Below are 12,435 nucleotides of genomic sequence, written 5' to 3'. Positions count from 1 at the left end.
TCTCCCCTCCCTACTAACCAGGTACCTGACCTCCTGTCGGTCAGTGCCTGAGTTAGTCGAGTAGCCCACCCATAAACAAACACTGGTCCTGTTGAACTCTGGGGCCTGGCTCTGTTCTGTATGTCCCCAGCTGTTGAGTGGGCGTCTGTTACTTCTTGCTTCATTGTTGTTCTCTAGCTTGGAGCTGTGGGTACTTGGTGGACAGAGGCCAACTGCGCTCTGCCCAGATCCCAGCTCTTCTGCTGGGGTAGCCTGTGGGGAGTCAGCCTCTGGATAAGAGGATAGGGGAGGGCAGAGGCCAACTGCGCTCTGCCTAGATGCCAGCTCTTCCGCTGGCTCCCCGAAGGCTACCCCAGCGGAAGAGCTGGCATCTAGGCAGAGCGCAGTTGGCCTCTGCTGATGAACTTGAGTTTCTCTATCCCCTCCACCCAGTCACGGCATTGTTTTATTGCCTACCCAAAGTCCACAAGGACACCTTGCCTATTAAGGGGCGCCCCATTGTCTCAGGAGTGGGGAACCTTTCACAGAACATTGGCATTTATGTGGACCACATACTTTGCCCCTTTGTACAATCACTACCTTCCTATGTGAAGGACACAGGGGATCTGCTGACTAAATTAGAGAACATATACATCGAACCGCACTGGTTCCTGGCATCGATCGATGTGGAGGCTCTATACTCATCCATTCCGCAGGAAAAGGGGCTCGAAGCCGCTGCACATTTCCTGAGAGCCAGGGGCCAACAGTTCTCCGCACACAATAACTTGGTTCTGAACCTATTGAATTTTGTTCTCCGCAGCAACTATTTTCTATTTGGCGGCCACATTTACCACCAGCTCAGGGGCACCGCCAAGCGCAGTTCGTGTGCGCCATCCTATGCGAACCTGCTCCTGGGCTGGTGGGAAGAGACAGTGGTCTTTGGTGATGTACCTGGACGGTACTCTGAGTATATCGCCCTCTGGTCCCGCTACATAGATGACATTTTCATTCTGTGGAGCGGGCCAGAGGGCGACTTCATGAGGCTTGTCGAAGAACTTAATCATAAGACTTTTAACCTTAGGTTCACCTCCATAATTGTACGCGATCATCTTCCTTTCCTAGATATCTCCATATCCAGGGACGGCAGTGGTGGCCTACAGACCACCATCTACCGTAAATCCACGGAAACAAATTCCCTACTCATCTTAATTGTCCTACACAGGCGCTTACACTTATTTTACCTGACGCTGCAGTACCGCAGCGGTATCGCCACCGCTGCTAATCAAAAAAAAAAATTATGTGTGTAATATATCTATTAGGTACTGCGCAAAGTGCTTCCTATACCTCCCCTACCTGTCAGTACTCAAGAGCCCACAGTATACAGTGACTCAGATACCCACAGATTGGTAATCTGGGTGTTCATCTGTTTGACTGTCTGTCCGGCGTCTTTCTTGATTTTTTTGCAAGCTCAATATTAAGCCTAAACCAATAGGGTCCAGCCTCTTGTACTTCCCTTCATCCTGGACGTGACAAAAGAAAATCAAGAAAGACGCCGGACAGACAGTCAAACAGATGAACACCCAGAATCAGGTATTTACCAATCTGTGGGTATCTGAGTCACTGTATACTGCGGGCTCTTGAGTACTGACAGGTAGGGGAGGTATACAGGAAGCACTTCGCGCAGTACCTAATAGATAAATTCCCTACTCAGGTGGGATAGTTGTCATCCCACCCCGCTGAAGCGGGGTATACCGGCTGGGCAATATCTAAGGCTGAAACGAAACTGCTCCGAACAAGGGGAGTTCAAGCGCCAGGCAGACGATCTGAGAAGGCTTCCGCGAACGGGGTTACCCTGATAAGTCGCTAAAAAGGGCCTATCAAAGGGCACAGGCGGAGACACGTACCACCCTCCTACACCCCACCACGCACCCAGGGACTGACTCTCAGAAAACGATACGGGTCATAGGGACCCTGTAATTCACTCACCCCTTATCATGGTCCCCCCTAGTTACTGTGGTTTTCCCTGCCTTTTAATGCCCACTATGTTTTCCTTCAGTGGAGGGTCTGTGACTATGACCCCCCGCTCTTAAGCTTATATGCGAGTGGTTCGTAGTTCTGTAGTAGCTGGATACTGGCACATTGTCCAGCTCCACCCACTCAGCCCAACTGAGCGATGTGTTGTATCTGCCCACTGTGTATCCGCCCGCTCTGCACCTGCCGATTGCAATAGGTTTCCCTGCGATAGCAGGGCGCATGCGCCGACGGATACTGATAACAGCAGGACAGCTCCTGCGCTCACCTGACCTTTGACGCGCGCTCACATGACATGTGCCGCAACACGTGATGCCTGTTCGTCACACTCACGGCCATGTCTTGCGCATGCATGCGCGGACTAATCTCCGCCTCCCCTTCCTTTGAAATAGAATCAGCGCGCCAAACAGCGCTGACAGACGCTACACATCATTAAGTGGTTTGAGCCAGTCTGCGCCCCCCTCCCCCTGCTTAGTATTACTCTTATTCTTTGCAGCTGAGGTCAGCCTTAGTGAAAATGTGCCACGTACCACTAGTGGCCTGAGCTATCTGCCCCCTTCCTGCTCAGCAATACACTATCTACACTGTGCAGTCGAGGGCAGCTACCATTAGTGTCACCCCTCGTCCCCTGACTTACCCAGAGGTATGTTTAATTGATGAAAAGCGTAGGGACAGGTGAACAGACTCATCTATTATATTCAGGGATTTATTACCACTATACCAGGTGTCCTTTCAATCACCCCGGCAGGGTCTTACAGGGACCTTAGACCAGGGTGAGGTTCCGGACGGGACCACCCCTTGCGGGGCACGGATCCCGTGTTAGGGCACTAGGGTCTCAATAGGTCAAGTAGGGTGCAACAGGGCAGTTTACCTCCCTGAGGCTCTCTACGACGTATGACCGACTCCCTGAAGACCCCCCCCCCCAAAAGGACACCTTACTCAGAATTTACGCGCTGGAAACGACCACCATTTCCAGCGACATCTTGAGCTCGGTGAATAATCTTTACCGGTAAGACCTTTCCTTGTTTTCTTACCCACATAAGGCACCGTCCTGGTCCTCACATTGATACACAGGACGCTGACGTTAATCTTTACCATCACGCGTGGTTCCCCTTGACCGCTGGGGTCCACACACATTTAACAAGGGTCTGCCCGTGGGGCCCCACCTAGCGTGACCCGCCTCACCGCGGGATACGCGCATTTAGGGTCCTGCTTGTGTCTGTCTGTTTATAAGGGGATAATATCAGTACCACGGCCCCCTCTCCTTCTTCTGGTAATAGCCTGAGTGACTCTAATCAATCAGGACCCTGCAGTAGTAAAATGTTTTTGTTTTTTTCAGGCAGTGATAAGGGCAGCCCCGAGAACTTCAACGCTAGGACCTTCGTCCTATAAGGCAGTGCCACGGGCCACCTCTCCTTCTTCTGGTAATAGCCTGAGTGACTGTAATCAATCAGGACCCTGCAGTAGTAAAATTGTAAAAAAAAAAAAAATTCAGGCAGTGATAAGGGCAGCCCCGAGGACTTTAACGCTAGGACCTTCGTCCTATCAGGCAGTACCACGGCCACCTCTCCTTCTTCTGCTTATAGCCTGAGTGACTGTAATCAATCAAGACCCTGCAGTTTTACAAAGGAATCCCACCGGCACTGCTTCGGGCAGCCCCGTCGTCCTGTTCGCTAGGCTCCTCCTCTTCCGGCGTGTTGCAGCCACCTGGGCCCCGGCTGTCATTGGTGAAGGACCCGCACCATGCTGCAGGGAAGGCTGCTCGCCCGCTTTCTGGGTGAGTTTTGCGGGTGTTTGCGGGGTCGGGCTGCTGACCCTTTACACGGGGGAGGCCCGGGTTGGAGCAGGGGCTCGCAGCTGCAGGGGCAGTCATGGCCCCCCGGGATTTTGGGGGTCTCCTTGAGTCATGTGCTGCTGTCTGGCTGGAGGGGGGGGATAAATAACTTATTGTCATGGCAACTGTCAGCCCTGCAGACTAATAAAGTTGTCTTTGAAGGGCTGAATGCACTTCCTGCAGCGCTCTGCCCTGTCCCTGTCGCTCTGCCCTGTCTGGTACTGTTCTCTTTGCTTATAGTTTGATTTGATCTTGTGATGTGTTCGGTGTCTGTCTCTACTGACTCTTGCATTCTATTCGGGTTGGAATTTGACAGGTATGGAGTGCGCTGTCTCCTAGTTTACTCAAGGTCACCGCTGACGTAGCTCCCTGGTCACACTATGCGGTGACCTGTCAGGCCGCTTCTATGCAAGCGCTAAAGGTGCAAGATGGCGCAAAGGTTCTCGTTCAATATGACTGTGCGTGCAGGTATTTATCTAAGCGGGGGGGCGCTGCCCAAAATTGTGCGCCAGTCATGTGATTAGCGCCCTGTGCGCCTACAGCTAGTGGTGCGCCCCCTACAGCGCGGAATACTAACTGCCCCGCGCTACCTGACTCGCCATATTGCGCCGACTTCAAAAGTTCTGCATCTTTCTAATATACTTAGTATCAATCCCTTTCTGTTCAGTTCATGATCTCTGCTTGCTGTCAGAGAATGGAAACATCCCCCCCTGCCAAGGCTGTGTTTTATGCAGATTCCGGCACCAGTGACCGGTGAGTGTGGTGTCTGCCGTCCGCTCCATTGTATCCAGTCCAGACAGTGCGACAGAATGTCCCAGATACATTGCAGCAAACCCTCAGCTGTAACCTCGAACTAGAGACGGCCTGATAATGCTTCGTTGGGGCTGACGCCTCCGCCAATCAGTGAGATCCTCTAAGGACAGGTGCCCTCTCTCTCCTGCCTCTACAGGTGACTTGTGGTACTGCATTGCCCCCCATACAGATGAATAGGTCACCAGCTTAAAGGGCTTTCTGAGATTTTAACACTGGTGACCTATGACGGGTCATGAGTGTCTGTCTGATCAGTGTGGGGTCTGAGACCCGGGACCCCCACCGGTCAGCTGTGTGAGCTCAGCGCCGTACATTGTGTAGCGGCTGTGCTTGGTATCGCGCTCAGTCCCATCCACTTCTGTAGGACCGAGCTGCGCCCAGGCCGTGTGACCGATGAAGGTGACCTCACCGGCCGCGTGCTCCCCGCATCATGGGTGCAGATCCATTCACACGTTAAATATATATTTTTTTGCGGTGCGGATGGATCACGGACCCATTTGAGTTAAGTGAATCTGGATCCGTTGCGGCAACTGCACATATAGTGCCCGTGTATTGGGGATCACAAATCGTGGAACGGCCGTGTGCACGAGGCCTTACACATAGGAAAATATCGCTGAGCTCAGCAGTTCCTCCTTCCCTGCAGTCTGTAAACCGGATCTTCATGCCTCTTAGTTGGATATTGGCAGAAAAACAGACATTCAAGCATTAACCACTTACTGTAGGAGGAAAATCAGGTCAGATCCCCCCCCCCCCCCCCCCCCCCCCTGGTCGTCTTCAGACCTCAGGTCAGACCACCCGCGCCCCCTTCCCCTGCCAGATCTTTATCAGACCTTAGGTCGGATTACCCGCGCCCCCTTCCCCCGCCTGATCATTATCAAACCTCAGGTCGGACCACCCGCGCCCCCCTTCCCCCGCCAGATCTTCATCAGATCTCAGGTCGGACCACCCGCTCCCCCCTTCCCCCGCCAGATCTTCATCAGACCTCAGGTCGGACCACCCGCGCCCCTCTTCCCCCGCCAGATCTTCATCAGATCTCAGGTCGGACCACCCGTGCCCCCCTTCCCCCGCCAGATCTTCATCAGATCTCAGGTCGGACCACCCGTGCCCCCCTTCCCCTGCCAGATCTTCATCAGACCTCAGGTCGGACCACCCGCGCCCCTCTTCCCCCGCCAGATCTTCATCAGATCTCAGGTCAGACCACCCGCGCCCCTCTTCCCCCGCCAGATCTTCATCAGACCTCAGGTCGGACCACCTGCGCCCCCCTTCCCCCGCCAGATCTTCATCAGACCTCAGGTCGGACCACCCGCGCCCCCCTTCCCCCGCCAGATCTTCATCAGACCTCAGGTTTCCTCACTGACATTGTTCTGGTTAGATCCCCCAGTGATGGCTAACCTTGGCACTCCAGCTGTGGTAAAACTACAACTCCCAAGATGCCCCCCTTGCTTGGCTGCTCTCAGAACTCTATAGAAATAAATGGAGCATGCTGGGAGTCGTAGTTTCACCACAGCTGGAGAGCCAAGGTTAGCCATTCATCAGCTGAGATGTGCCCTCCTGGATCGGATCCCCTTTAGATATTATGTGGGTTTTGCCTTGGGAAGGTGAAGCCAGGATTTCCGCTCTCCCCGCACCCCATAATTGGGTGAATCAGGACGCAGCGTAGTCCAGTCCACGCTGCTGGCTTAAAGGGACCACGTAGATTAGTGGTTTTACAGCAGTTGAAATACTACGACTCCCAGCGTGGCCTGACAGCTGGAGGGCCTCAGGTTGGAGGCTATGTGACTGCCGGTCTCTGCTTGTGTCCTCCAGGAAAATGGGGAACTGCAGGAGCCTGCCCCGTGTCCTCACCCTGCAGATGTCCCTTACAGGAAGGATGGCGTCACCCAGGCTTTCCCTTCTGTGATCGTCAGTGAGCTTTTCATCTGGTGTTTGTGGTGGGAATCAGGAGGCTCAGGATGAACACTGGCTCTAAAAACCTGCGTGTTCCGCTACCTAAAACATGAAGCGTGAGGATTTAGTGAAGCCCAATTTCTCCATAGAACCTGGAAAGTAGATGGCATTTATCATGTAGAGAAGGTTAATACAAGGCACTTACTAATGGACTGAGCAGTCGTGTCCATCAGGCCTTCGACTAGGAATCGGACGTGTACGGGTAGGTGCACTGGTTATTCAGATCTTACAGCATTTCTGCGCCAAATCCACACTAGTGTTGCATGCAGATTTTGGTGTATTGCCCATTCGCATTAGAAAGGATGAAATCTGCGCTGAAAAACCGCACCATCGCCATGCCGCAAAATCCAGAAACCACGGTGTCTGATTGGTGGGGGTCTGACACAGGGGACCCCCACCGATCAGCTGTGTGAGAAGGCACTCGCAGTAGCCACGTGAAGTCATGTTTATCGGTCGCGTGGCCTAGGCGGAGCTCAACCCCACTGAAGTGAATGGGGCTGAGCGCGGTAACGAAGCACAACCGCTATACAATGTCCGGAGAAGGCTGCCGTGCTCTCAGGAGCGCTGGTGCCTTCTCAAACGTCTGATTAGCAGGGGTCCCCGGGTGTCAGACCCCCACCGATCAGATACTGATAATGACCTATCCTCTGGAAAGATCATAAAAAAAAACTGTCGGGAGACCCCTTTAATAAGCATCATGCTAAGGGGTTCATGACAGAGTTGAGCGCACCCGTCTTATGTGTCTGCCAGGCTTGCAGGGGTTAAGGATACTTGCGAGGCTCTTATCAGCAGTCCAGTAGAAGTGAATGGGAGCTACAAATCTAACCTGGCAGAGCCTAAACCCCTCTATGAATCTGCCACGTGTGGCCAGGGTGCTGCCACGATGCCACCAAAGCACTCTGAAAGCCTCCCTGACATGCGTCTTTCGGCTGCCCCCACCTGAGCTCCAGTCCACAGGATCGGTTACTTTTCACCTTGTTAAACCGGAGTAGGAATCCCAAACGGGTCGTGCGGGCAAAGTGCAAGTCAGTGATCCACACCTCCTTCACCACCGCCATCTCTGTGCACTTTGCTCCGCTCCCGGATAGAGCCGGATTCTCTGCTGACCTCTCACATAGTGCAGCAGATGTGCAGGTCTCTCCGGCGGCGCACACTACACCTTTATTAACCCTATAGTTAGAAGGATGTAGTGTTCAGCACTGCTACATGGAGGTAGTCGGGGACACGGCGCTCCAAATCAGTTTCCCTTCATGCAGGCCATTAAGAATGGCTTCCTATAGGCTCACAATAGAAGGACACACGTATCTCGGCACCACTAGATGGCGCTTGCTGCGTACAGATTTAATAGATTTGCTGTACAGCTTTCCATGGGTCAGCGCTCCACTCTCCGACATGGCTTCAGTGGGGGTTATGCTGGAGAGTAGATCGCTGCCCCATGGAAAGCTGTACAGCAAATCAATGAAATCTGTATGCAGCAAGCGCCATCTAGTGGTGCTGAGATATTGGAAATGAGGGGGGGGGGGAATGAAAGAGAGGTTTATTAGAACAATGTAAAAGTTCAATAATTTTTATATCATATCGAATAAATTGTGATCAAAGGGTCACTAACTTTTCACAAAATGTTGACTTATAGGTCCGAGCGCTGAGACCCCCACCATCCCTAGAGCGAGTCTCTCCTTGAGGCCTGTGCCGGCCGGGCCCATGCTGCGGACCCCAAATTGCGTGCATCAACCGTGGGGATCGTGGACCCATTCACTTGAATGGGGTCTGTGATTTCACATCTGACTGTCCGCACCGCAAAAAGTAGTAGTACTTCCGTGGGCTTCTGATCTGTGCCTCCGTTCCGCATCTCCCCGATTGCGGACCCATTCAAGTGAATGGTTCCGCCTCCGTGCCGGTGGTGCCCCGTGTATTGCGGGCCGGGCAACGGCTGTGGGCATGAGCCCTGATGCTTAGGACGGAATAGGGACGGCCCCGTAGACTTCTATGGAGCCTGTCTCGTAAAGCAAGGAGAGCAAGTGCGCTAGGCGTGCGCTTCTGTCCCCTCGTTCTAGGGGATCACAGTTTTTGGTATTTCTCTATGACATGGCAGAACTTTTGTGAAAAGTTGGTGGCCCCTTTAAAAGGTCTTCTGCACCTCGGATATTGATGATCTATCCTCAAGGTAGGTCACCAATATCTAATCGGTGGAAGTCTGACCCCCTGCTCCCCCCACGATCCACCGTTCTCTGCAGCCTCTGGCACCAGAACTAGCATTTTTCAATGTGTAATGGTCGTGGGGGAGTTGGGTGTAGGACCCCAGATAGTAATGACCTGTGAGGATAGCCAGAAAACTGTGTGTATTACCTGGCGGGTCATCACCAAATCATGGCTGTATCTAGTGTCCATAGGCATTGTAAGGACGCAGGCCCAGATTTACCAATCCTGTATATGGCGTAGACTGTCTACATCGGCAGGCTGGACGGTGAATCTGCTGCCAGGGACGGACCCTTTTCTGACGTCATGTCTGCTGTCGGTTGGCTTTTGAGGCAGTTTTTGACGCCTGAACTGTGGCGCAATTATAGTTAGAAACCCTCCACGCTCCAATTTGCGCCACTTTTTAGTCCGATTTTTGGTGCAGACACATTAGTAAATCTGGGCCATCTAGTGGTCAGTGTGCAGTATTACATGCTGTGTATCTGAGTGCTTTTTCTTCTTCTAGCGCAACAGAATGGAGCGAGACACTGCTCCTACACGGCCTCCCGGAAAAACCTGTACATTAATAAGGACACTAGAGTGATCTGCCAGGGGTTCACCGGAAAGCAGGTACTGACATTCCCTATCTGCTGCACCTATACATATTCCCTGCACTGGACAAGTGGCTTCTTCATCCTCCAGACCCATGTGTCACATGCCGGAGAGAGGGCTTCTCGCCACTTAATTATGACTTAAATGGGCCCACGAGCCGCAACATACAGCCATAGATAGAACAGGTTCATTCTTTTTGTGGTGCGGAGGCACAGACCCGAAAGCCCACAGAAGAGGCTCCTAGCGCTTTCAATCTGTACCTCCGCACCCCAAAAGATAGGTGAAGGCGTATCTTGCAGATTGCGGACCCGTTCAAGTCAATGGGTCTGCCCCAGGGAATGCACGCGGCCAGTGCGGTACTGCGGTTTATGGATTGCAATATGGCCACTGACCCCTTACGTTCATGTGCATGAGCTCTAAGCCATGCAGTCTTCCCGCTAAGTCATGCCTCCTTGCCCTCTTGGTGGACAAGGTGGGTTCTTTACTTTATTTTGCTTCATACATGTCTGACTTGAAATGCACCAAATGACTCCAAAAATAAATGGTGTAAAATACGCCAGAAATCTGGTGCAGCCAGGATAGTAAATATAGACCAGGCTCCCTGTAGTGGTGTAGCCCACCACTAGAGGGAGCATAGGAGCTTGCTGCATACTCATTATTAGTGTTGAGCGAACTTGTGTTTTTAAGTGTTAGGTCCAAAGTTCGGGTTATCGAAGAATCCCGTTAGATTCCGCTACCAAGGACCATAACAGAATGCGGAATCCATAACGGGATTCTTCGATAACCCGAACTTTGGACCTAACACTTAAAACACAAGTTCGCTCAACACTACTCATTATACAGGGTGGGCCATTTATATGGATACACCTTAATAAAATGGGAATGGTTGGTGATATTAACTTCCTGTTTGTGGCACATTAGTATATGTGAGGGGGGAAACTTTTCAAGATGGGTGGTGACCATGGCGGCCATTTTGAAGTCGGACATTTTGAATCCAACTTTTGTTTTTTCAATAGGAAGAGGGTCATGTGACGCATCAAACTTATTGGGAATTTCACAAGAAAAACAATGGTGTGCTTGGTTTTAACGTAACTTTATTCTTTCATGAGTTATTTACAAGTTTCTGACCACTTATAAAATGTGTTCAATGTGCTGCCCATTGTGTTGGATTGTCAATGCAACCCTCTTCTCCCACTCTTCACACACTGATAGCAACACCGCAGGAGAAATGCTAGCACAGGCTTCCTGTATCCGTAGTTTCAGGTGCTGCACATCTCGTATCTTCACAGCATAGACAATTGGGGTCATCTGAAGGCAGAGATAAAAGTCTAAGGGGGTCAGATCGGGAGACCTTGGGGGCCATTCAACTTGCCCACGACGACCAATCCACTTTCCAGGAAACTGTTCATCTAGGAATGCTCGGACCTGACACCCATAATGTGGTGGTGCACCATCTTGCTGATAAAACTCAGGGAACATGCCAGCTTCAGTGCATAAAGAGGGAAACACATCATCATGTAGCAATTTCACATATCCAGTGGCCTTGAGGCTTCCATTGATGAAGAATGGCCCCACTATCTTTGTACCTCATATACCACACCTTACCAGTCTTGGAGGGATCTATCCAATGTGGGTTAGTGTCAGACCAATAGCGGTGGTTTTGTTTGTTAACTTCACCATTCACATAAAAGTTTGCCTCATCACTGAACAAAATCTTCTGCGTAAACTGAGGGTCCTGTTCCAATTTTTGTTTTGCCCATTCTGCAAATTCAGTGCGCCGATCTGGGTCATCCTCGTTGAGATGCTGCAGTAGCTGGAGTTTGTAAGGGTGCCATTTGTGAGTAGCTAATATCCGCCGAAGGGATGTTCGACTAATGCACCTCTCCAGTGAGATGCGGCGAGTGCTACGTTGTGGGCTCTTGCTGAATGAAGCTAGGACAGCCACTGATGTTTCTTCATTAGAGACAGATTTCATGGGTCCACATTTTGGCAAATCCAACACTGAACCAGTTTCACGAAACTTAGCAAGCAGTTTGTTAACTGTAGCATAGGAGATGGGTGGTCTCGTAGGGTGTCTTGCATTGAAATCTGCTGCAATGACCCGGTTACTGCGTTCACCAGACATCAACACAATTTCTATCCGCTCCTCACGTGTTAACCTCGGCGACATGTCAATGGCTGTAAACAAAGAGAAACTTGTAAATAACTCATGAAAGAAGAAAGTTACGTTAAAACCAAGCACACCATTGTTTTTCGTGTGAAATTCCCAATAAGTTTGATGTGTCACATGACCCTCTTCCTATTGAAAAAACAAAAGTTGGATTCAAAATGGCCAACTTCAAAATGGCCGCCATGGTCACCACCCATCTTGAAGTTTCCCCCCTCACATATACTAATGTGCCACAAACAGGAAGTTAATATCACCAACCATTCCCATTTTATTAAGGTGTATCCATATAAATGGCCCACCTTGTACATTGAACTCCATAATACACTACGCCGTTCTCCCATGAGAACATCTCTAAGGCTGAATGCAGGAAGGTGGGGATTCAGTGTATGGATATGGAGTTGCCTATCCTATAACTTATGTGTTTTCTATGGCTTTATACTCCAGGGCACATTTCATAGCCAGCAAGCTTTGGAATATGGAACTAGACTAGTCGGAGGAGTTTCGCCTGGAAAGGGCGGCAATAACCACCTTGGATTACCAGTGTTCAACTCTGTGGCAGAGGTAAGTGGCCTTGTAGAGCAATCTTAACCCGACAAGATTTCAATATTGATGTCCACCAGGAGAGGTCATCAAGGTCTGATCATTAGGGGTAGCTCAGGCACCGGAGATGCATTGCCCCATTTTGTGGTAACTGCTGTTGGGGCCGTACTGCCGTTTCCCGGACAAGGTGGGGTTTGGTCCAGACGGTGTCTCTTTATTCTTGTGATCATTGATGGGTGCGAGAGGTTGCAGTTCTTCTGGTATATTCTAGTCAGTCATACCGCTTCAACATGCGCCCAGTGATGGTGCTCGGCTTTGTAGCCGTAAATGCAGTCAA

General features: G+C 51.1%; 1 protein-coding gene across 1 annotated transcript in view; it reads left to right on the top strand.

Moving 5' to 3' along the window:
• The first annotated feature begins 3,633 nt into the window (after positions 1-3,633).
• SUCLG1 (succinate-CoA ligase GDP/ADP-forming subunit alpha) overlaps positions 3,634-12,435 on the top strand; it is a 50,135-nt gene continuing 41,333 nt past the window's right edge. Inside the window, exons 1-3 of the mRNA XM_040419286.1 lie at positions 3,634-3,787; positions 9,303-9,406; positions 12,003-12,119. Coding sequence (XP_040275220.1) covers positions 3,754-3,787; positions 9,303-9,406; positions 12,003-12,119 — 255 coding nt within the window. The 5' untranslated portion in view covers positions 3,634-3,753. The remainder of the gene's footprint in view (positions 3,788-9,302; positions 9,407-12,002; positions 12,120-12,435) is intronic.

This window comes from Bufo bufo, chromosome 2 (genome assembly GCF_905171765.1).
Source record: "Bufo bufo chromosome 2, aBufBuf1.1, whole genome shotgun sequence".
Lineage (NCBI taxonomy): Eukaryota > Metazoa > Chordata > Amphibia > Anura > Bufonidae > Bufo > Bufo bufo.
Note: the sequence above shows the minus strand (reverse complement) of the source record. Positions and strands in the feature narration are given on the sequence as shown.